The sequence below is a fragment of the Lemur catta genome, chromosome 3, assembly GCF_020740605.2.
Source record: "Lemur catta isolate mLemCat1 chromosome 3, mLemCat1.pri, whole genome shotgun sequence".
NCBI classification, from domain to species: Eukaryota; Metazoa; Chordata; class Mammalia; order Primates; family Lemuridae; genus Lemur; species Lemur catta.
Window position 1 is genome coordinate 125,121,624 of NC_059130.1, and position 24,006 is coordinate 125,145,629.

A 24,006-nucleotide genomic window follows, 5' to 3' on the forward strand; every position below is an offset into this window, starting at 1 on the left:
AACGAGTGAACAAATAGCTATCTAGTGAATAAACAAGTGCACACCTAATGACTAATGAACACACGTCTAACGAGCGGGTAAATAAGCGATGTCTGTCTCAAGAGTGACCACTGAGCACACGCGCACCCGGCCCGAGGACCCCGGCACTGTCAGCCACGAGCTCGGATCCCCTCAACCTAGAACGTGGCACCTGCTCCTCGGAGCCTGCCCTGGAATATCTTATCAGCCTTTATCTGTGGCTTGAGTAGCTGAAATCAGAACTGGGAGTGACACACACACCCTCTGTCATGCCACACGCCACGCTGCAGCTGTGGTTCCCGCTGGGAGCTGGAGTCCTGAGCCCCGACCCCAATCTCCAGGCCGCACCACCGTCCCGGGCCTCAGCCCCCTCACCTATCGCAGGGAAAACGCTCACCCCCCAGCTCAGCCCTGGAGGGATCAGGTGTGCGACGCTGGCGGAAGGAGCGTCCCCAAAGCCTCGAGAGCCCCACGAGAGCCACTGGGACACGGGCCTGCAGCGCTGCACGCAACTGCAGGGAAACACGCGGCACGTGGAGAACCCTCTTCCGGCCATGTCACTGTTCAGTGTTGATTGCTTATGTTCCTGTTCGCGACACCCACACCTGGGCTACTGTTTACGGTGAGATTACACGAGGAGTCACAGATTTCCTGTAGTAGAGAAGGAGAATTGGCCACAACGTGCCAAACATCCCTAGCAAACGCCGTGGCATTTCCATGTTCACTGAGAATTCCGCGAAGGGGCTGACGTGAGCGTAGGTGAGAAGGCAGCTTTGGCAACACCCCGTTCAACCCTGGGGTTGGAGGGCAAGTGACTGTGGCTACTTTTCTAGAACACAAATCTTCTTATTCTGCCAGTTCTGAAAACCCTGGGGACAGCCCGGCTGCAGCGCTCAGGAAATCACAGGTGTGTCCTTGGCCCAAATCTCGGGAGGGGGTAGGCCTGTGGCTCCCTGGGGCAGTTGCTGGCTCCAACCTTCCCCGAAGTAGGAAGTGGCGTTTGTGGCAGATCCGTGTCGACAAAGGCTCCCTAACTGAGGTTCTGGGACCTTCCGCTGAGGTGCTCAGTTGCCACATGCACCTGCAGGGAGCTGCCCCTGGACTGGCAGGAGGAGAACCGGCACCCCAGGGAAGCCCGTCCCACCCACCCGGGGCTGCTTCCTGCTTCCCGCCTCGCTGTCCCTGGGGAAAACGAGGACGGACGTGACCTTCACAAAGGGGAGCACAGTGGGCTCCGGCCTGTCCGGGCTGACGGAGGGACAGGTGTGGCCGTCAGCACTGGCCACATCAGGACTGGCCACGCCGGAGCTGCGTTCCCTGAGGTCACACGTGAGACGTGCTCCGGACCCCGCTGTTTCTAGGCGTGACCGTAAGTCCCGGTCTAAGGTTTGTTTCACGTCCTTGGCTTCCTGTTCCATGGCTGCTCAGGCAGGAGCCTTCGCCAGAGAAATGATTAATTTTTTCTTGTCCCTGGCACCAAAACTTTCCCATAGTTTTCCCTGGGACGTTCAAAGCCGCCTGATGTCTGCCCTTCCCGGGCCAGCAGAGCACAGTGTTCCCTTCTGGGCTCGTCCAGAATCCCCGCTGCTCTTTCCCCAGGACGCCCACGCCGGCCAAACGCCTCCAGAGAGTTAAGTCCCACCCGCCCCCCAAGAGGCAGATGGTGGCCACAGGACAGATGGGCACGTCACCACCCTGACTGTGGGAATGGCGACCCTTGTGTTTAACCGGGAAACTGAGGCCAGTGGCTTCCACCTACCTGTGGGGGTCCCGGGGCACCCGGTCATGGCAGAGAACAAGACCCCGAGGGCCTGAGAGGAGACGGACCGGGAGGGAAAATGGTCCTGAAGGATGAAGCCCAGCAGGGCTGCTCGGCCCCCCGGGACAAGGGGTTCCCAGTCAGGTGCCTCTGCTGGCCAGGGGGACGCCTGGTGGTGCCTGGGGACACTTCTAGTCATCACACCTCGGGGCGGCATCTACCGTACTGAACACCCTGCAGTGCAGGTCGGGAGTCGCCCCCGGTCAGTGGGGCGAATGGGAGGAACCTGCTTTAGACAAAGGTGGGAAGAGAAGGTTCCGCGACGTAGAGTGACGTTTGTGGGGGAGGCTCCACTTGGCCTCCCGGCCACGCCCTGTGTGTGGGGCAGACCCCAACCCACCGAGGGGCCTGGGGACAGACCAGCCGGCTCCCTGATGCAGGAGGTGCCACGGCTGGTGCCCGGTTAGGCCTCTGAGATCCGTTCCCGTGATTCTCACGACAGCCCTGGGAGGCCGGGACCTCCCTGCAGAGCTGCGAGTGGAGACACAGGGCAACACAGCAACGTCCCTTGACGCCCGGCTAGTGGCAGCAGAGCCAGGTCTCAGATCCAGGCTCACAGCACGGCTGTCCCGATCCCCCTGCAGTCGGCTTCCTGATACAGACCTGGGGTGTTGGGGTCTGCTCCAAAGGTGGGGGCTTCCTGCCTTCTCCTCCTCTGGTGGCCAGAAATTCCAGGGGTCTCAGCGAGAGACGACTCCACTCTCAAACCCTGTGCAGCCTCAGCGGCAGATGAGCGGAATTTTCTGGGTAATTCTGACTCTGGGGAGGGGAGGAAAGAGGCGAGCCCGGCCCGATGCTAGGGGTCAGGGCTCCTTTAATCCGTCCCAGGAAGACCACGGGTGAGCACAGCGCCTAGGCCGGGCATCCCCAGCACAGAGGCCACTACGTCCCAGAGTGTCCACTCGCGTAGGGACGGGTGACTGACAGTGACAGTCTCTCCGGTGACAGGTGCCAGATGGACGAGAAGGAAGGGACACCAGTCCAGAGAACCGGGCAAAGGGACTCCGGGCGTTGCTGCCCACAGACAAACTGCAGGAGCGCGCCAGTGACCCCGTCACAAACACGCTTTGCTTCCCCTTTGACAGTGACGATGGAAACGCGCCGGCCTCCCGGGAAACACAACTTCACTGTTCCTGAGGTCGCCAAACTCGCCCTCAGGCAGGAGCCTGGTGGGCCGAGGGGACGGGCACTGCCGGGACACTCGGAATTAACCAAACGACCTCCGTTTCGTGGCTGCCGGTTCTTTCCAAGGCACACGAGGGGTGACCGGCGCTGGCTGCACCTCGGCCGTGGCGGCTCTTTCGGAGGCTGCGGGAACGCGGGTCCTGAAGGCCTCGTCACCCAGGGCACGTCCTTCCCGGCTGGCTCCAGCTGCCACGTGTCCTCTCCCGCGTGTCCCCTGGGCCTTTCCCAGCGTCCCAGAGGCTGGTCTGCGGAGGGACACGCAGGTTGTGTTGGTGTCACCTGTGTACTCCGGTGCCGACTCCGCTTATGCCTGTCACGTGGTCCTATGGTCCTCGTCTGAGGTCTCGCTTCCTGGCAGATCACCTTCCCTCCGAGTCCCAAACACAGCTGTCCTGGCCCCGCCCGTCCTCTGCCCCCAGTGCTGCAGGTGGCAGCTCCCTGGTGTCCAGGGCCCCCCAGTATCCGAGGACAACTGGAGCCGTGGCCAGCCCCGGTGGCTGGTGCGGAGGGGCCAGCTGGACCCTCTCCGGGGGCTGCGCTGCCTGCCGGGCCGCCTGGCTCCTGCCCGGCCGCCCTGCGTCTCGGGAGATGCTGGTCCAGACCTTGCTCCCAGCTCAGCACAGGCCACGGCCCTGCAGGTCCCGGCGGAGAAGCCTGGGCGTGCGGCTGTGCAGGCGTGTGCGCGAGGCGAGTGCAGGAGCACCGCTGAGCACACAGAGTCGGGAAGGGCCGAGTGCATCTCGAACCCGCTCAGCGAGGCCGGGGCTCTGCAGGTCCTCGCAAAGGCAGCGGCATCTCATCAGGCGCCGGGACCCCTCCCTGCGCCCCAATCACGTCCCCTCCCCAGGAGTGATTTCCTCCCTGCTGCTCAGAGAAACAGACACGGTCTGCAGGAAAGGTGAACCGTGCGCCTGACCTTGTGCAACGCACCAGGCCTCGCCAGGGCTTGCGAAGGGCCTTCCAGGCACCTTGGTTGCTCTGAGAGGGGCTCTGCCCTGCCCGCAGCTCACACTTCTTCGCCAGAGACGCCCCCGGGACCCCCCTGCCCTCGAGGGACTCCGCTGGTCTTGTGGCTTTGGCGCACAGCAAATAAAAGTGCTTGTCCACGCCCACGGCAGGTCCCAGCCCACCCAGTGGTCTCTCCAGGGAAGGGCTCCCCAGCCCTGGTCAGCGGGGGCCAGTGGGTCCAGGCTGGGTGCCGGTTCTACCGCAGTGGGTTCCACCAGCCCTGTGGCCTGGCACAAGGGCCCTTGCTGAGAAAACTAGGACAAAAGTGCTTATTGGGGCACCTCTGTGAGACCACAGGGAACGGGGAATGTGGGGGGGTTGTTAGCCCCACCCAACTCAGGGTCACAGTCGGGTAGAGCTAACCACCACTGACGGCTGTGAGGGCAGAGCTGGCCTGGCTGCGTCCTCTGCCAGGGCCGGGGACCCCTGTGGCCTGCAGACCCCCGGGGACAGGGCTAGCTGTGCAGGGTATGGAGATCTGGCGGTTGGATCCAGCACACGCTGCGTGCACTTGGCAGGGCGGGAGGTGGCGGGGGCAGCCGGCGTCCTGCCCGCGGTGCGACTCCACCAGCCGCTGCGGCCGTGTGTGCCCCCGGCCGGGGGCCGGGTCCAGCTGCGCCCAGCCCACACCTCACACGCCATGTCCTTTCATCTCCACCGTGCGGGCCCCACAATCGGATTCCGCTCCCGTCTTAATCCTCATTTTCTTTAAAAAGTGGATTAGGAAAATCTCATCTGGAAAATTAATTAATGTATGAATTCAGCAAATATTTACTGAGCATAGCACTTCGCTCGGTATTTATGATTTTATGCAGCCGCCTGTGTTCCCCCAGCCCCGGGGGTTGCTTTCTGTTTTTTGTTTGTTTGTTGCCTTTCAGGTTTCTGGCTGGCCCATTTCTGTATTTTATGGGATTTTATCGCTACTTCCAATAACATTCTTTTCTAATTCAACCACTGAGGTATGTTTCTTTCCTAGGCCGTTGGCCACAGAGGCACAGATTCATCGCACAGTTTTCTGGGCATGATTCGAACGGCTGCCGCAGTGCTGAGGGCAGCCTGCCCGGCGGGCTCCGGCCATGTGGGCCCCGGGAGTTCAGGACGGGCCGTGGGAGCCTCTGGGCCTACATCTGCCGCGTGTCCCCTTCCTCGAAGCCCTGACAGCCAAGCAGCAGCGACCTGTCCCCGAGAGAGGGGCCGGGCTCTCCACAGCAAGCTGTACCTGGCCCCCATCCCACTCTCCTTCCCACTGCGTTCAGGGCCTGGGAGCACATTGTCCCTGCCCAGCCCCACACTGGGGACCAGGCTCCCGCCCGGCCTGCTCCTCCCTACTCCTTTCCTGCCCCCCACGTTTGAACCATTTCCCTGTTGAATTATGCTGCCAAGGGCCTTCGAGGGTGCTCAGCCCCCAGCCGTGGTCGGGCCCGGGCGGACACACCGGCACGGTAGCACACATACGCACACACTGAGCCAAGCCTGCCTGCGTGTGCACTGAAAGCTGGCACCATTCCCCAAGAAGACCTTAAAAATGATAAAAAAAGGAGAAGCCGAGCCACCAGTGTTCCCCGAACCTCCCCCACGTACTGGCTCTAAGTCAGGGACAACCGACTCCAGCCAGGCCGTGGCCGTGGACTGGCAGACACTCTGGGTGGTGACTGCAGTGACAGGAGGGCATTTCTGCCCCGAAGTGCATCCACACCACATCGATTTCTCCCCAAACCAGCTGTTCCCACCCAGAGAAGTTTGAAAAGCCAGGGTCACGGCGTCCCGTCCCCACCCCGCACATGGTTCCTCTGTTGGGGGCTCACGGCCCACACGCCATGGGGCATGGATGAACCCCTGTCTGCGAGGGACCCCGTCCACCTCATGTTTATTTCAGCAATGTCCTCCAATGGAAAATATGGGAATTGGCTGAAAATGCCAACCCTGCAAACGCACCTGACTGCTGAGACCCGGGCCGGCGCCTGCCCTGAATCTATACCACCCTGTCTTCACTCCTCACTCCCTAATCCAGGTGCAGCACTGGACACAGGGACACTAGGACCCGGTGTGGACCGGCACCCTCTCTGTCACCTACAACACCTGGCGTGGTCTCTAAGGGACACCTGGTACCAGGTGTGGACCGGGCACCCTGTCTGTCACCTACAACACCTGGCGTGGTCTCTAAGGGACACCTGGTACCAGGTGTGGACCGGGCACCCTGTCTGTCACCTATAACACCTGGCATGGTCTCTAAGGTGTCGTTACGGGCTGACTTGTGTCCCCTCAGATGCAGCTGTCCAAGCCCCGCCCCATCGCCTGCAGTGTGGCCTCATTTGGAAACAGGGGCTCTGCGGTGAGGTTGGTTGAGTTGGGACAGGTGGGGCCACTCCAGTATGACCGGTGTCCTTACAGAGAGGGGCTGTGGACACAGACACACACACGGGGAGAAGCCCACGCGGAGACGAAGGCAGAGATCTCAGGGTGCTACGTCTGTCCAGCCACACTGAGATTTCCGCAAACCACCGGAATCGGAGGGTCAGGGACGAGTCCACCTCCCAGGGCTGTAGCGGGAGCCAGCCCTGCTGACGCCTGGACCTCGGGCTTCTGTCTCCGGAGCTCTGAGAGGGCAAGTCCCTGTCCCCATCGCCCGCGTGGGCGCTGCACCCGCCTCCCCAGCACCTGACGCAGGAGGGGACCTCCTCCCGGCTCGGACACTTGTGTTGTACTCAGAGAGTTTTTGTTATTCCTTCAACTCATTTTCCCCGAACCCTGTCTCCTCCAAAGCTGCATACGGTGTGAACTCGCAAAGGTCACCGTGGCGGCCACCTGACTCCCAAAGCGCCTCGGCGGTCACTAAACCTCCCCAGGGTCCCGTGAGAGTGTCGCAGGAGCCGGACTCTGCGGAAGGCTCCACGTAGAGGCGCCGCAGAGGGTGGAGAATCCTCTGTGATCCGTGAGTCCTCGGATGCGATTCCGGATGCGGAAGAGGGTGGGTCACGCAGCTGGGAGCAGGGACAGAAGTGAGCAGGGAGGAGGACGCGACCCCAGCCGGCTCCAGCTAGAGATGCGTCCCACGTCCAAGCGGGAGGTCCACCTCGCGGAGCTGGAAGGGGCCTCGGTGTCATGAGGGGATGTGCAGAGACTCCCAGCCCCAAGGCCACCCTCAGGTGGACAGGTCCCTTCCAGGCCAGCTTGGAGCCACCCTCACAGGGACTCAGCACCTCCTGGTGACGACTTCGGGGCCAGACCTCACCAGGGCACGTCCCTCCGGGCCCAGGGCAGAGTGGGCTCCACCGGCCCCAACACCCCACCGGGGCAAAGGCTGGGCCCCTCTGGGTCGAACTCCTGGACGGTTAGGCCGACCCTTCGCGCCCTGGAGGTCCCACCTTAGCTGCGGGCGTCGCACTCTGACCATCCCCGTGCAAGCATTCAGGTCAGTGCATTGGAGCCTCCTGCCACACCGCAGATTTCATGGATGAGGGAAGTGTGTCTTCCTTCTGCCCAGCAGCTGCTATCGTAAGACCGACAGCTCGGAGGCTTTTCTCAAAGTGCAAAACAAACCATTCCATCTCCGTCCTCCCTCTTCCTCTTCCTCCTCTTCGTCCTCCTCCTCTTCTTCTTCCTCCTCTTGCTCTTCTTCTTCCTCTTCCTCCTCCCTCCCCTCCCCCCTGCTCAGCTCTTACTTTCCACCCCCGGCGGGGACTGGAGCTCTGGGCCAAGCCGACAGGCAGCATCTCCCAGGACAACGCTGAGGTCAAGGGAACAGACATGAACATGTGACGGTCACGAGTTTGCTCCCTTAGGGATGTCCTTCCCTGAGCCCCGGCCAGGCGGGCTGAGGCCAGGACACGCACCCCAACTGCTGCATTCCGGGGAGAGCCAGGCACACTCAGGGTTTACCCACGCTGTCCTTCAGATCACAGAGGACTTTAAGATCTTTTTAAAATTTACCTTAAGCCTAAAGGGAAGCCCCAGCCAAGGGCCCTGGTGGAGCCCACGGTTTTCTGCAGGTGCAGCTCCAGCCGGAGTCCACAGCGGCATCTGTGGGTGCTGCAGGCCGGGCCCCCGGCACCCTCCCCGGGTCCCTGACTCAGTTGCTGTGATGACATCTCCACCTCCTGTGGCCCTGGGCAGTCGTCGCGGGGAGCGGGGGTGTGGGGGTCTGGGGGGAGGTCTCCAGTGGAAAGAGAGGGGAGCCCTCAGCCTCTGGAGATGAGTCCAGATGGATCCATCTGCACTCGGGGAGCCAGTCTGAGGCCCCAGAGCCTGCTGTGTGCCCGAGGGACAACCCTTCCCCAGCTGGGCCCTGGGACGCCGACTCTGCCGAACTTCCTGTGGGGGGAGAGAGAAGACACACGCTTCCCTGCCCTGGGGTCCCGGCCGAGCTGCCCTTCCAAGGCGAGGGCTGCAGCGCTTCAGCCTTGCTCACAGAGTCACCCCTGAGAGCTCAAGCCCGAGGAAGGGTCCACCGCGGTCCCTGAGAAGACACCGTGGGGCGCGTGGCAGCAAGTCCGTTGGGGACAGGGAGGGCGGCCTCCTGCCGGGAGAGCCCTGGGGCTCCAGTCCCGCCAAGCACCTGGCTGGGGAGCCTCACTCCAGCCCCGCGATTCTTCCCGTGCACGAGGTGGTCAAAGTCCACTCCGCTGGCTCAGCAGTTCCCTGTGAACCAAGCTCCAGTAGCCAGGGCACCTGGAACCTTCTAGAAATGAGCCCTTGACTGGCCCAAGCGACCTGGTCCCTGCAGTGGGCAGGGAGGGAGGACAGGGCGGGCCAGAGGCTCTGCACACACACGAGGCTGGTATCTGCAGCTGGCAGACGTGATATCGGGGCATGGGGCCTGTTAGGGTCATTGTCACTTGCTCCAGTCTGGACAACTCTTCACTCGGGGGTGGCTTTCACACTGACGGGGCTGGGAGGGGCTGGGCCACCTGTCCCAGGCTCTGAGGCCCAAGGGCTCCACCCGCTGCGGTGAAGCCCTGGCTGGGTCTCCCTGTGCCCGGGCCGGCCGGGCTCCTGGAGTCCCCTGGCCCCTCAAGGCTCCCGGCCAGCAGATCCAGAGGTGCCTGTGGGGAAGGAGGAGCCGCCAGCAGCCTAATCCCCCTCCGCCCCACCCCGCACGGCGCTCCCCGGAGCCTCCGCTGCGCGCTGGGGCTGGAACGAAGGCTGATAAATTAGTCTGGAGGGAAACAAGGCCTCTCTACTTGTAAAAGGTCACTTCGACTTTGTTCTGGGTGAGGGTTTATCTCAGCTGCCGCGGCGACAGACAATGCCTGGGGCCTAAATGGCAGAAATCTTAGCTCTGCTCGTGAAATTGCGGCGCTGATAAGCCAGATGGACTTCAGAAAGATCTAAATGGGACGGGAGTGGATGTAGGTATTTTTGAACATGATTGAACAGAGACAACACAATGGGATGTACAATTAAGCTGGCATTAGCTCAGAGAGGGACGGCTGAAAGCCCGCGAGGAGGCTCCCGCGGCCCTGCTGGGGCTGGTAATCCTGCCCTGCCCGAGCGGCCGCCAGAGGTGCCCTTGGGCAGGGGCCCAGGCTGGACGCACGGCACTGCAGGTGACTGCGCTGGAGCCTGGCACTCCCTCCTTACGGCGGGGACGGCGGGACGCACTCCAAGCCACCCCCCGGGATGCACCGGGGTGCTGACCGCACGGGCCAGGGCTGGAGCTGTCTTGAGCTCTCCCGGAGAGCTCGGAACCAGCGTGGCCCCCACAGGGGACCAGAGTGACCTCCCCCAACAACTCACACGCAATGGGGACCCCAGTGGCCGACAGAAAATCAACACTTTTAGGCCATTTTTCTCATGCATGTTTTAGACGACAAGAAAGGCCTGGCCAGGGCCACCTGCAACAAACCCGCTGTGACACCAAGGACACGGGCTTGCAGCCCTTCCCTGCAGGGCCTCTTCCAGGCGCCCGGACTGACCTCTCACCCCAGGCTGACCTGGTCCCCTCAACATGGCTGCCTTAAATCAGGGCAAACCCTCGCCGCAGAGCTCGAGGGCCCAGAGAACACAGGGGCCTGTGCCAGGTCTGAGCCGCGTCTGCCCGCGTGCAGGGGCTGTCCCGGGTCGCTGCCCCTGAGCGGCCTGTGAGCAGCTGCGTCACTCTCGTCTTTGGCTGAGGCCAAGGTGGCCCGTGACACCCTGAGAGCAGTTCCCAGCCCGGGGACAGCCCGCCCACAGGAATGCCCACCGCGGGAGGAGCGCTGATAAGCTGACCTGCTGCCCGTCACCGGCCTACAGAGCAGCATGGTTCACGCCTTGTCCCATGACCCAGGGGGACCTTTTATGGCCTGGAACGCCTGGGACTCTCGTCCGACCCCATGGGGAGGGAGGGCCACGTAGGAGCGGGTGGGCAGGCCGTGCCAGGGCTCCCCAGGGAGCCACCAGGCCCGCACTGCCCTACCCCTGCGGGGGCTGCCCCCGGCCAACCTGCTCCCTGCCGGGAAGTTGCTCGAACTGAAATCTCGAGTGTCGCTGACCTACACTGCGGACTCTCCAGCCTAGTGCCCGGCTGCTTCCCGCCCCAGGGGGAAGGCCAGAGAGGACGGCCCACCCTTCAGGCAGCAGGAGGCTAAGCATGCTCACCGACCCCGCAGGGACCACCCTGTGGGTGCAGAGTCAGTCTCATCTGTGCTGCGCCTGCTGGGCTCTGCGCGGACAGCAGGCCACAGGGTCACCCGGGGGACGTGCAGATTGAGTGCCCCGGGTGGCTGGGAGCTGCTCTGACGGCCGGGGGGCACATAGGAGTGGGACCTGCCCTGCTGTCAGCCCACGCACACGTTTACACGGGGCAGGACCCTGCCAGCTGCTCCGGCCAGCCCTGTGTGACAGTTCCCTCATGGGGGCTCGCACAATAGGGGAGAAGACGGTGACACTCCAGGTGGTCCCAGGAATGGCGAGGAGCCCCCTCCCCACCCCGGGCAAGGGAGGGGCCTCCAGGCTACCCCTGGCACCCTCAGCACCCCTTACCTGCGGTTCCTCCACGCCCACCTCCCGCTCTCCCCCCGGCTCTGGCAAGGTCTGCTGTTAAGAAAGGTCCGGCTGCACCTGCAGGAAAAGCCTCTCGGGCTCCCAAGAGGGCAATTTGGGGCAAGGCCCTTTCTCGAGGCTTCTTCCCTAAAGGGGGGGTCCTCCACCTGCCACTCAGCAAGTGCTTGCTGGAGTGCAGATTCCCAGGCCCCACCCCAGGAATTCTAATCCAGTAGGTAGAGGGTGGGGCCCAGAATCTGCATTTCGAAAGGGCCCTGGGGGTTCTCAGCATGGCCCTGTGACAACCACGGCTCCCTGTGGGAAAGATTCCCTTGTGAATTGGGGGTCTCAACTCTGGCCCGCAGGCTGGCCGCCTGGGCCAGGGCCCCTGCGGTTCCTGCCTGAATACACCTCAGTCCTCTGCAGGCCCCGGCCACCTGGGCCCTGGGCACCCCAGGACTTTGGTATGGCTGGCGACTCTCTCTGGGCTCCGGAGAGTTCTGGAACCATCAGCAGGCCCTGGTGGTGCGCACAACTCCCTGCCAGGCCCTCGGACGCTCTCAGACCCCACTGCGGCCACGGGGCCGGCCTGGGACCTGCTCTGCAAACAGGAAGCCACAGCTCCGGGGAGCGAGGGAGGTGGAGTCACGCTGACGACAGCGCACTGAGCAGGGCCCCGGCCGCGGTGTCCCCGCACTGACCACCTTGGTTCCTTCTGCCTCCTCAGCCTCGGCTTCCTCCGGGCAAAACGAGGGTGGCCGGGTCCTGGTCACCACTGGCAGGGCCACTGAGAGGACGGAGCCTGCCGAGGGCCGTGGCCCAGAGCAGAGCCCAGGGAGGCGGCTTTCCTCACGCCCAGCGCGGCTGCAGGGCCCCGCCAGGCCCTCGTGGGGTTCCCTTAATGCACAGCCGCCATTTGCCTTGAGGAAGAGAGGAGAGGAAGGGAGGAGGGACGGGGACAGGAAGGGAACGCCGGGCACCCTGTTCTCACAGGCAGCTTTTGGGAGCTGGGGGGGCCGAGCTGGCACCCCGAGAAGTCGGCCCCTCCTCTCCTGAGGACCCGACACTGCGTCACCTCTGGGTCACAAGCGGACGGCTCCCCGGGCAGGGTAGGCTCTGCTGTCACTGGGTGTGTGAGACGCAGAGGGCAAAATACCATTTAAGAAGCTGGTATTCGTGGATGTCTCCCGAATACGAAAAGAAAATATTTATTTCCTTTTTTGCTTGTGAATCAGAAGCTCTATTTAAAGAAAGTGCCCTCTGCGAGTTATTACCCCTTAAGGAAGCGAAGGAGGCCGTCGGAGGTATTCTTAGTCATTCTCCCTTTTTTCTGAAATTCCTTATATACCCGCGTCTCGGAGCTGGGCCGAAGATAGTGCAGGGCTCCGTGGCATTCTTGGGCTAAAAATGTCTGGACCTGATGTCACGGTGCCTGGGAGAGACGGGAGGGTGCACGACGCCACCCTGAGCCGAGCTGTCCGCTGTGCCTGGGGACAGGGGCCGCAGAGTCCCGGGCACCTCCGGCCACAGGGGTGCATTTCGGCCCCCGCTGCACCCCAACAGGGCGCCGTCTCCCTTCAAACCCTCGGGAGGGGTCCCCAAGCACAGTGCTGTGCTGTCGGCGGCACATGCGCCCTGTCTAACGGTGGGGGTGCTTTCTGTGTGTGAGCTGCACCCCCACAGAGACACTCAGAGAATTACCGGGGGAAAGTCCCTGCGATGCTTCCTGGGCTCACATAACCCCCCGGCACCGGGATGGGGGTGTGGCTGCCCAGGCCGAGGTGCCCCAGCCTCCCCGCCGGGCTCCCCTGGACCACAGAGTGGTGGTCAGGGAGCGAGTTCTGCCTTTTAGACTAGGACTCGGATGCTGCGGAACGGAGCCTTCGTGTTCTCAGACCTGTCCTGCCCCCTCCCCAGGCTCCAGCCCCGGCCCGCACCCGAGGCACTGCCCCTTCCCCACTGTGGGAATTGAAAGGATAAAACATCACAAAGTGGCTTAAGAGCTGAGCCACCAGGAGCCGGGCCCCCCCACAGCAGGCGGCCAGGGCACACGGGGCGCTCAGCTCCAGGGCGAGAGGGGGATCCCTGCCCCGGGGGGAGCAGCAACGGCCCCACTGCACTGAGACAGGCAGCTGAGTAACTAACGCCCTCGGCGATGCTTCCTAAATAACAGTCCGCCCAGCGCCAGGGTGGGCCGAACGTGCTGGAAGTGCTCCAGGGGAGACCTTTGACCCTCGCCTGCCTGCATCCTGCTCCCGCCTCCTGGTGCAGGTGCAGGTGCGGGAGCTGAAAGGACGCTGCCTCTTGTCTCCAGGTCTCTACCCTGGACCCGGACTGTAGATTAGAATCTTCTGGAAGTTCTCACAAGCCTGTGCTCAGGGCGCTTAGCAGGAACTTCCAGTCCTAAACCAGGACACTCTTGGGCAAACGGGGCAGTTGGTTCGCTACCTGGCCACAGCCCCACATCCCTGGGGTGGGCCTGGGCACCTGTATTTCTAATGCTCCCAGGTGACACCCCTGTGCACTCAAGGTGAGACCACGACCTCCACCCTGCCCCGGGTGACACCCCCGTGCACTCCCTCCACCCTGCCCGCGGTCTCAGATGCTCAGGAAAGACTGAGGGATGTTCCTGACCCTCCAGGACAAACAGACGTGGGGGGGGTGCGGGGAGGGACCGGCGTGCACATTTCCCTTGCAAACTCGGCAGACGTGGCTGGGGCAGTTGGCGCCTCCTCCCCAGGCTGGGTGGCTGCACTTCTCAGGAGCTCTCCCGCTGGCCTTCCTCGCTCACCGCCCGGGGCCTCGCATCGCCCAGAGCTCGGTGGGGTCAAAAGTGCCCCGTGGCTGTCGACAGCTCCAGGAAAACAGAGAAAGCACCCCAAGCTCTGCTTCCACAGAGGCTGGTGGCTAAATGAGACAATTTGGGGTCCCCACCAGCCGCCAGCTGCCGGAGGGTTTCTTCTCCCTCAGTCCCAGAGCCCGCGGCGGCCTGGCCGTCTCCCGGGTATGGCGAAGCCGGCACTGGTGGGCCCGGCTGCCCCACCACTGGGCCCCGGCAGAAGCTGGAGAAGGCAGCTCGTTCTTCTCAGCGCCAGGGAACATGTGGCAACCTGCAAGCTTTCAACAAGGCCCAAGGATGCCCCTTCCGGAGCTGACCGCGTGGCTGGGCCTTCGCTGTCCGGCCGTCCCTCCTGAACTTCACCGTGCACGTGAATCACCCGGGATCTGGCTCAAATGCACGTGGGGGCCCCGTCCTCCAGGAGGGGCCAGGACTCTGCGTGTTAGCCACTGCGTCTGTCTCAGGGTTGATCTTCTTGGCCACTATGCTACAGGGACTAAGGAGAATTGAGATGTGTTCCCAGGAGCCTAGAGAATTCCATCCTGGGAGGGAGGCAGGTGCTCACTCCCGCCTGGCTCTGACCTACCCACAGCAGCAACCTGGTCCCCGGCTGGGACGCGCGGGGCCTCGTGCAGCTCGTGTGCCAGCACCAGGACCCGCCGCGGTGGAACCTGTGCAGAGGCGGGGTCTCGAATGTGATCTCCCACCCCCTGGCCACCCCCAAGTCCCTCCTGAGAAGGGACACCCAATATGGACCTGAGCCGGCCAGGACGTGCCGCCCGAGTAGGGGAATACTCAGGTCTGCGGGGAGGGTGGCCCCTACGGTCTCCTCTAACTCCCTGAGCCCGGTAATTAACCAGAGCCTGGAAGCTTCTCCTCAGGCTCCTGCAGCTCAGAAATCCAGCCGGAACTCCCAGAAGAAAAATCCCCATCAGGCAACATGTGAGTGAGTGCCCTGAGCCACCCCCCAAGCTGCCGAGCCCAGGGGGGGCAGCGACACGGATGCCCCCCCAGGACCCCGCGTGTGCAGCGTCATGCACGGCCATGCTGGGGCGAGCGTGGTAGCACCTGCTGGTGGTGAGGGGTGTGTGTGACTGCCCCACCCCCCCCCCGGGGCCTGGCCGCCCCTCAGGGACTCTCCAGAGAACCTGCCACCCGTCCTTGCTGCCGTCGGACTGAACTGGGTCTCGGCTGGGGGGCCCTCGAGTGTCTCCCCGGGACCTAGAGAAGCTGGTTCTGGGTGCGGCTTTTCCACGGCCGCCTCCCGGTGCCCTGAAGGGCCACGGAGGACTCGGCTGAGAGGTCAGGGGCTGCCGTCCCTGCGCTGCCCCCTGCTACCCGGAGCAGAGCCCAGTGGGGCTAGCCGCATCCTGGTCCTACCACTTGGGGCCCCGGTCCTCATGTGCCCTGGCAGGGAGCAGACAGCACCAGTTCCCTAAAACATGCTCAGGGGACACGCGTGTGCGGGCAGGAGACGTGTTCCTTCCTCTCAAGCCCCCACCTTCCTTCACGGCGGATGTTTCGGGTCATACTAAAATTTCTCAGATCCTGCATGCAGGGCTGGGCTGGCTTTGGTCCCTGACATCCCCCGGGCCCGGCATCCCAGCTATCAGGGAAGTGCATGGTCCACGGGGGTGAGCGGCAGGCCCTGGCGCCCGCTGAGACCCCCAGTGTGCTGGGGCCCTGATGCCCACCGAAACCCTCAGTGTCCAGAGCTGCAGAGCCAGGGCAGCCTGAGGCCTCCGGCGGTTTCCCCGTCAGCCCCCGAGCTTCCCAGGGGCTGCGCCAGACGCAGCCGTTTGTTGATTGAACAAATGAAGATGTATATTAATATTCAGTCGCTAGTGCAGGGGGAGGAGACAGCCCACTTGAGTAAATTCTTTGCATAATTGAAACCCCATCAGGTCACTTAACATTCCCCACCTGCTCCTCAGGCAGAGGAGACGACTGTGGTTCGGCAGAGGATGGCCCTGCGCCGATTGCGGGCTGAGCACCAGCAAAGCCACGAGGGCCTTTCTGGGGAGAAACGTGGACCGCGGGCGGGAGACAGACGGGCCCGATCCAGCCAGAAGCTGCTCCCGGGCCCTACGCTGGCATCCGGGCCGACCCCTCCCGGCCACAGGGCCCCGGCACACAGCTGTAGCTGGCCTGCGGCAGGCGGCTGCCCAGCGCCTCTTCCAGAGCCTCTCCCTCTGGGCTGCCACCAGCAGCCACCTCTTAATTAGCAAAATAAGCAGCGTGATGATAAATGTCATGATTTACTCAGCAGATGATCAAAATCATTGTTTTTGCAGCCCCCAGGGCAAGAAAACGCCATCGCAGGGTGATTTATTCCGGAAGGTGGGTTCTGGTGTCTGCAGGCGAGTGCGATGTCTGGGGAGAAACGCAGCCGCGTCCAGATGGGGGGCCGGCCCGGTGCCCCCCCCACTGCACCCCTACCCCCACCCCAGCGGGGACCAGTCTGTGCACAGACACCGCCAGGTCCCGGCCGGACACCCGACACGGGGTATGTTTCCTTCCGCGACGGCGGGCATCCCGCCCTGGTGTGCCCGGCACCCAGGACAGGGGTTAGACGCGGACACTTCCCACAGGCACGCGGGGCGGAGGGAGGGCACGGCCCCCCGTCCGTGCGGAGGGAGGAGAAGGCTCACGGCAAGGAACCGGGAGGGGACCTCAGGCCCGAACACCCCCAGTTCCTGCTTCGCTAACGGAGCCCCTGTTCCCACGAGAAGGACGCCCAGGACTGGACGCTGAAGCCACCTGCTGCCTCACGTGCTGCACGCCCGACCCCTCGACCCCGCAGTCCCCCAGGTCATGGGTCATCCGTGTCAGCGCCCACCCCCGGGGGAGAGACGTACTTTCACTCCGGGCGCGAGTCCCCCTGAAGCCACATTCGGTGCTCCCGCAGTGAGCTCAGCCCAGAGCAGGCCGGGCCGCGGCTCCACAGGGCACCCGGGCGGGCCCAGGCCTGCCAAGGTGCCGGGCACCGTGTCTCTCGTCACAGAGAGGAAGGGAAACGGGACCTTCTCACCCTAGATCAGTCGTGTGGCCCAGGCAAGAGCGCTGTCCTCAGAGTGGGAGGAGGATGATTTCCACGTCCCCAAGTGACAGTGAGATAACCAGTGTGACTTTCACGTCAAACGTGTCCTCTGGGTGGCCTGTCCTGAGCCTGCGGGGCCCCCCTGGTCTGAGCCCTGCGGATTCGACTCCCAGCCCCCCAGGAGCAACTGCCCCCGGGAGCTCAGAGGGGTCCCCACACCCAGCTCCCGGCCACCCCTGGGGCGGCCAAAACCTTGCTGGATCCAGATCAGATTTTATCATCATCTTCGCTGGTTCTTTTCAGTAAATGAATATCGTATAAATTGTAGCAAAGTCGAATCGCTCTGATTCATGAAACTCCATGACCAGTGTCAGAGTGAACAATTACACACACACAGAAGTCGGGACCATCGTGAGAGGACACTTGTGCGAGTGCCGTCCCTGGGACCTGCCTGGGCCCGCCCGGGTGCCCTGTGGTGTGGCCCTGCGCACTGGCGTCCCTGTGGGGCCTCGTCCCGGCCTGCTCTGGGCTGAGCTCACTGCAGGAGCAGGGGTGGCAGGGAGGGGGCCCTGGGGGGGTCGGCGGGCGGCCCCTCCTGTCCGGAACCAAGCAGAGGCCCCCGCCTGGAGTCTGGGCCCCATCACAGCCCCGTCTGTAGCAGCCGGGAGACAAGACCCACGTCAGGACAAGGGCCAGGACACGGCCCCCAAGATGGCACTTGCAGGTCATTTCTCCTGCCTGATCCACTGTTCACACCTCAAGGACCCAAAACACAAAGCGAAACAGCAACCGACTGCTCCAGGACACGTGTGGAAAATTCCAGCAAGGCTGCCCCCAAAGCCCCAGCGGAGACCTCCGGAGCTAGGAAGAAGCCACTCTGACCGGCATCACTCATTCCAGGCAGACGTGGCCGCGCCCGGAGGATTCAGGCTTCCTGCTCCTCCTCTTCCTCCTGCGCGGGGAGCGGTGGCTGCCACCCAGCTCCGCGCTGGCTCTCGGTGGCACCGGCACACGTGCTCCGGCCCGACGGGAGGCCGCCAAACCCAGGCACAGATCGCAGAGCCAGGTAACTGGTGCCCGAACTCGCAAGGAAAACAAGGTCAGGCGAGATAGCCCCGGGCGGGTCGAGGGCAGGTATTTCTACGCTGCGCCGTGAAAGGGAGCTGTCGGTCACCCCGCGGACACAGCGCTCTGCAGAAATGGGCGCGTTCCCTCACGTACGCAGAGAATAAATAATGCCGCAAAGTCAACAGCGCGGGCGGAGGGCGGCCCCACCGGCCTGGCACCAGGCGGGCCACCGTGATACGGGCGATTTCTTTAAAAAATAAATAAAAAATGAAAGCAAACAGAAACTTGTATCGGAGCAGACAAGAACAAAGTCACCCCAAGGTCACGTGGAGTGCTACCTGCAGGGCCCGTTTACCCTCCGCCGTCCGAGCGCCACCTACTAGTTAAACAGCCCGGGCCCTTCTGAGAGCGCCAGGCAAACACGCTCACATTCCTGGCCCGTGCAGCCCGGGGGGAGGGCGCCGGCCGCCCCACCACAGCCAGCTCCACTCAGCCACGGCGCTCACAGGCACGTTTCCTGACGAGGGCCCTCCGGGCCACGGAGCAGCACGTGACACGCCCGTGGAGGGCTGTGACTCCGGCTCTCTCCCCCCAAGCCTCCGGTGCTCCCTGGGCCCCAGCCAGCCGGTCCTGAAGGTGACCCGGCCACGAGCCCCACCCGCTCCCCCACCGCCTCTGGACGCCAGGGGACACGCCAGCTCACGTGCAGCAGCTCGTCAGGCTGCGGCTCCCACCGTGTGGGACGATGGTGGCTCCCATGCACCTGTCCCTTTGTCCCTTCACAGCTCTCTACGGTGTGGGGCTTTACGCTGATGCTCAGGCAAAAGCTCCTGTGTCCCCTGTGTCTGTGACAAGGAGCCACACACAACCCCGGGAGCTACCGGGAACCTCACTCCACCCGGCTGTGGGACCCTGCTGGGACCCCACCCTCCGCTCTGTGAGACATGGTGGCCTCTGACCCCTGCCGCGTGCGTGGCCCCATCCAGGCAGCCTCGGCGCCCTTGGCCAGGGCTGTAAGTGTGGTGGCCCCAGAGAAGGTGCTCAGGGCTGCTGGGGACATGGGATCCCCCAAGGGTCCTCAGGGGACACCTGTGCACCCCGTGTCTCCAGGGAGCAATTTCTACAGCAAGTGCAATGTTGAGAGATGACAACGCATATGCACGAGCGAACACGCAGACCCGAGTTCTTCCCTCACTCTGTGCAGGAAACTGAGGCACAGAACAGTTTGGGAACTTTCCAGAGCCACAGAGAGGTTAGGAGAGGTGGTGGAACAAGACGCGAGACCCCTGCCCCACCCCATCCCTTGCTACTGGGGACCTGGCTGCCCAGTCACTCGGGGTCCCCCTCCGTCCTAGAACTGAAGTCTCGCTCAGCACCCTGGGGGGCGAAACCCCAGCAGGGGTCTGGGTTTGCTTTCCTGCTTCCGCCCAGGCAGGGCTTCTGCCAAAAATACCGCCAAAAATTGGCCTATGCGGCTGGCCAGGGCCTGCGGGGACGCATGTTCTGTGGAACTCTTGGTCCCCATGAGACCAGGCATGAGATCACCTCAACAGCCTCCGACATCTGGACCCGGTGAGCCTCGTGGCCTGCGCAGGACACTCCGGACTACCCAGCTCGGAGCCGGCCTGAGAGCACCTTCGGAGGCGTCAGCGCCCTCTCACCTGCCTCACCCTACTCCTAACCCCGCGGCAGGTCCAGCACGTGGGCTCCAGAACCCTGGGGCCGGCCAGGCCATGGCCACGACGTTTAAACAGCGAGATGTCCCTTCCTGGCAGGATGGGGCTCGTGTCCCTAATCTCAAGCAGGGGCTCCTCTGAGCGGCTCGCTGACCAGGACGCTGGGCAGAGGCCTGGGCATCGGTGCGCACCGGGCGTCTGCAGCAGCGTGGCCCCCGGGCACGTTCTGTGGCCGTCCCCGGCAGTGAAGCCAGAGGGAAACCGCCTGCTCTCGGACGTCCCATTAAGACACGAGCTCACGAACGTTTCTGGGCAGAGAACAGCCACAGCCTGGGGGGCCGACAGGCACCCGCGCAGACCCCTGATGCTTCCTGAGCCCTGGCACGCGAGCTGCGGGACAGAATAAGCTGGGACGTGGGACATGTGAACGCTGTCCCGACCGAGCCCCCTGCCCGGGCAGTGGCTTCGTGCACAGACTGAACATGGACACGTGGCGGTGACCAGCCACGCCCAGACGCAGCGCTCACCTCCCATCCGAAGTCTGTCTCCTTCAGCGCGGCCCGCGGCGCCACCAGGAAGGGGCCAAACCGCTCCCCGACCTCCAGCTTCCGCCGGGCCCAGATGCCCAGGCCAGCCCCGGGGATGGAGGACTCTCGGAGCTCGAAGTCTGGTGGGACCGGAATGTCTTCAGGAATGTAGACCGGGGCCTCGTAGGGCGAGCCCTCTTTGGGGGTGAAGTCCTCGCTGGTGGGGACGGGTGACATGACACTGTCCTCAGTCTCGTCCTCAGCACTGTGGCCGGCCAGCAGATCCGGGTCGGGCTCATACATGTTATTTACAACGTCACCGTCACCTGAAGGAGACAATGCAGCATCAGCCTCTGCAGCAACCCCCGCCCGTGTGCGGCTCAGGGACCTCCTGGGACAGGGCCCTGTGGGAACCGAGGGTGCACAGAGGCCCAGAAGGCCCCCAGCTGCCAACCCGGCCCGGGAGATGCCGCCTCGGCTCCACCCTGCGCCAGGCACCCTCCCTGGATGCCAGAGGCCCCTGAGGATGAGATCCCGGCAGGCTCCTCTAGGGACCCACGTGTGTAACGGGGCAGCACAGCCTGGGCCTCCCCATGGGCCCTGCAGCCCCCCACAGGCACGCAGACGGGTCCTGCTTCAGGAGGACAGGGAAGGACCTGCCTGCACCTAGCAGGCCACCCGGGCCGACGGTGACACACTTGCTCCCCAGCTGTCCTGTTGTCACCTGTGGCCTCAGAAATCAGGGAACAGAGCCGTGTCCTACATTCTTAGGAGCACTCGGAATTTGGGCTACTGTGAAATTGGCCCAGAGCTACTGCCCTGTACCCGGGCCTCTCTGGACACCACTCGGGGGCCTCGGGGGCCGCCCTGGCCTTGGCGAGGGGTCCTGGACGCTCCCTGTGACCTCACGGCGGGCTCGGAACAGGACGACTGAGGCCATGAATATGGGATCCCCGGGGCTGCAGGTCACCGGACTGAGCAAATGGTCCCCAGCTCGCTGATTTGGGATGGGTCTTCCTTGGGGTCTGTCCTGAGAGAAGTCTGGTGCCACAGTAGCGCGGCCTGGAACTACACCAGAGGGCAGTGTGTGGCACAGGGAGGGGACGGGAGGGCGAGGACGGGGTCAGACCGTAAGGAAAGCAACCGCGCCCCGGGCCTCCACCCCAAAGCACCACATGGGGACAACGACAGGTGAATATTCGCAGTCACCAAAAGGCAGAAGCAGCCACGTGTCCATCAGCGACGCAAAGATAAACAAGTGGTGTCAAGTCCAAACAACAGAATCGCATCATCCTGCCTGGGACGGAGCCCAGCTCTGACACCTGCTATGACCCGGGTGAGCCGGACACGTGACGTCGGGGACGAAGCCACACACACAAGACCACACACCCTCCGATTCTGTTTCTGCAAAATGCCTGGGGTCGACAAATCCCTGCAGACGGGTCACAGAGTGGAGGTGGCGGGGCCGGGTCGGGGAGCGGGCTGGGACCGCTATGGCGCGGGGTCTCCGTGCGGGTGGTGGAGTGTCCCCGCACCAGGCGGAGGTGGCAGTTGCAGGACATGGGGAGTGGGCTACATGCCACCAAATTGCTCACTTTAAAATGGTCACTTTTGGTGTGATGTGAGTGAATTTCACCTGGATAACGTTAAAACGGGCAGGAAAGAGGGAGGAACAGGCAGGGGCGGGGGTGGCGGGGTGGCCGAGTCACCCCGCGCCTCCTGCTCCCATCTGGAGCTTTCCGCCCAACCCCGCTTCTGCCGCTGGTTCGAAGACTCCTGAAAGTGACCGGGCCGGGTCCTTCTGGCCCTTGTGTCCCAGCCCCCTCGGTCCCCCGAGCTCCTGCTGCCGCTCGGGGAGAGAAGCCTCCAGGGAGACGAGAACCTCCAGGTACAAGAAAAACGGCTTCCGATTCCTCAGGCTGCTGCCCGTGGATCAGCGGAGAAGAATAAGATGTTTTCTTTCAAAAGAAACCCAAGTCTGGGGGGGAAGCAGTCCCGGAGACAACACTTATTTAATTTAGCAGGAGTAATTATTACGTTTTAAGTGGCCGACGGTTCCTTTCTAATCGACTCGTAGGATCCTTTCAGAGAGGCAGCGACAGAGCTGCAGCTGCTGCTCCCTGCACCCCAGAGATCTGCGTTTGTTTAGGTTTGAAAGGAGCCCGCCCCCCGCAAACCTCCCCGCGACTCTGCAGGAATAAAGGTGAACTGGGAGGGGCGCTAACTCGCCGCCTTGTTACTGGGAACGGGCAGCTGCGGAGCCGGGGCGCAAAGTCAGGGCGGAAGCCGGGGGCCCACGACGCCACCCTTAGCGCCAGGGTCGGGGCCTCTGCCCTCGGGGCTGCCGGGGAGCAGCGCCCGGTCACTTCTGAGTCCTGCTGGAGCCAAGCGCGTCTTCAGCCAGGGGCTCCTTTTTAAAACATTTTCTTTTTCTGTTTGAATTCTACTTCCCAAAACCCTTCACCCACTGGAGGAAAATCAGCGCTCGAAGGGCGTGTGTAATCTACTGGCCGAGCAGCAGCACCGGGGAGAGGTGGTGCTTCCTGCTGATTAAAGGCAGGTCTGCGCCGCGGGCCCGGCCTCCCGTCCCCGGCCTCCCGTCCCCGGCGGTCACAGGGGTCAAGCGATTGCCCGCAGCCTCCAGGAAAGACCCGGATCTCCATCCTGCTGCCCCCCTGCTGCAGGGGGTGCGGGGGTGGGGAGAGCTCTCTCTTCAAGGGTGGGCGAGAGGTGGGCTAGGTGGTGTGAAGACATTTTGAGAAAATAGGGTGCACAGAGTAGCCCCAAATGCTCTGGAGAAAGCAGAGCCTGCTGGGAGGCTCCAGGGGGGCCCCACACAAATGTCGAGGTTCCCCATGGACCCTGGGGAGCCCAGAGATGTGGGGTTTCAAGCTCAGCCCCCAAAGGCGTGCGCTCCAGCCAGGATGCCCTCCGGGACGGCAGGCGCCTACCCGGTCCCTCTGCCTGCAGGATGGGCTCGCTCTGGAAGTGGCGTCCTCTCGCCCAGGCCCCCAGGCCCTGCCACCCAGGCCTCATGGCAGCAGGTGCATTTTGGCTGGCGCCCTCTCCAAGGTCAGAATACAGCGCCAAGACCGTGAGCTTTGGACACAGGCTGGGCAACGGTGTGCACTGGCTTGTCGGGAGGCCTGGCGTCCTTTATTTGAGTTTTGCAGGGGTGTCATTCTAGGGGTCAGGACAGAGGCCATCATTCCTAAAATTTCTTGGGGCACACCTACCAAAACGATAAAAGCATGGAGGGGAGGGCACCAGGGGCAGCAGGAGGAGAAAGCGCCCGGACGTGGCCAGCAGGTGAGCTGAGCCACCCTGTGCCTTGGGCCAAGGCCACCACGCGGGCCCAGGAAGCACCTGCTGCCGGCGCCGGGTCCCAGCCGAGTCTGTTCTTGGTGAACTTTGTGCCGAGACCCCTTCTGGAGTCTTGTCCCACGCAGGTCCACCTACGTGCGCTTGTCGTTTGGTCTCATGATACGGGTCAGAGACGTGAAGAGACCTGCTGCTCCCGGGCTGGGACGGAGACAGACCCGCTGGGCACTACGGGGTCCTCAGCCGCTTGCCCAGCCCCAGCTCCCCCCACCCCTGGTTTAGGGCTGAGTCTCTTGCGGCCTCACAAGGGGACACGTCTGCTCCCTCTCACCCGGGAGGTAGGACAGAATCCCTGAACAGGAGCCACCTCCACTGTCTCCTCGGAGAGCCACATTTCAAAAGCAAACCTATGGCCAGGATTTTGGGGTCAAGAGAGAGAGAAGAGGCCACACTCAGGGGCACTGTGCTCAGCCACACAGCCCTCAGGGGGTCCCTCCCTCCCTGTCCACCCTCGAGGGCAGTTACTAGCACTATGAAGCCCG

At 63.4% G+C, this 24,006-nt stretch overlaps 1 protein-coding gene across 1 annotated transcript in view; it reads right to left on the reverse strand.

Annotated features, from left to right (window-relative positions):
- Positions 1-24,006, reverse strand: part of PRDM16 (PR/SET domain 16) — a 309,045-nt gene that overhangs the window by 188,702 nt on the left and 96,337 nt on the right. Inside the window, exon 2 of the mRNA XM_045548704.1 lies at positions 20,144-20,469. Within this exon, the coding sequence (XP_045404660.1) occupies positions 20,144-20,469 (326 nt within the window). The remainder of the gene's footprint in view (positions 1-20,143; positions 20,470-24,006) is intronic.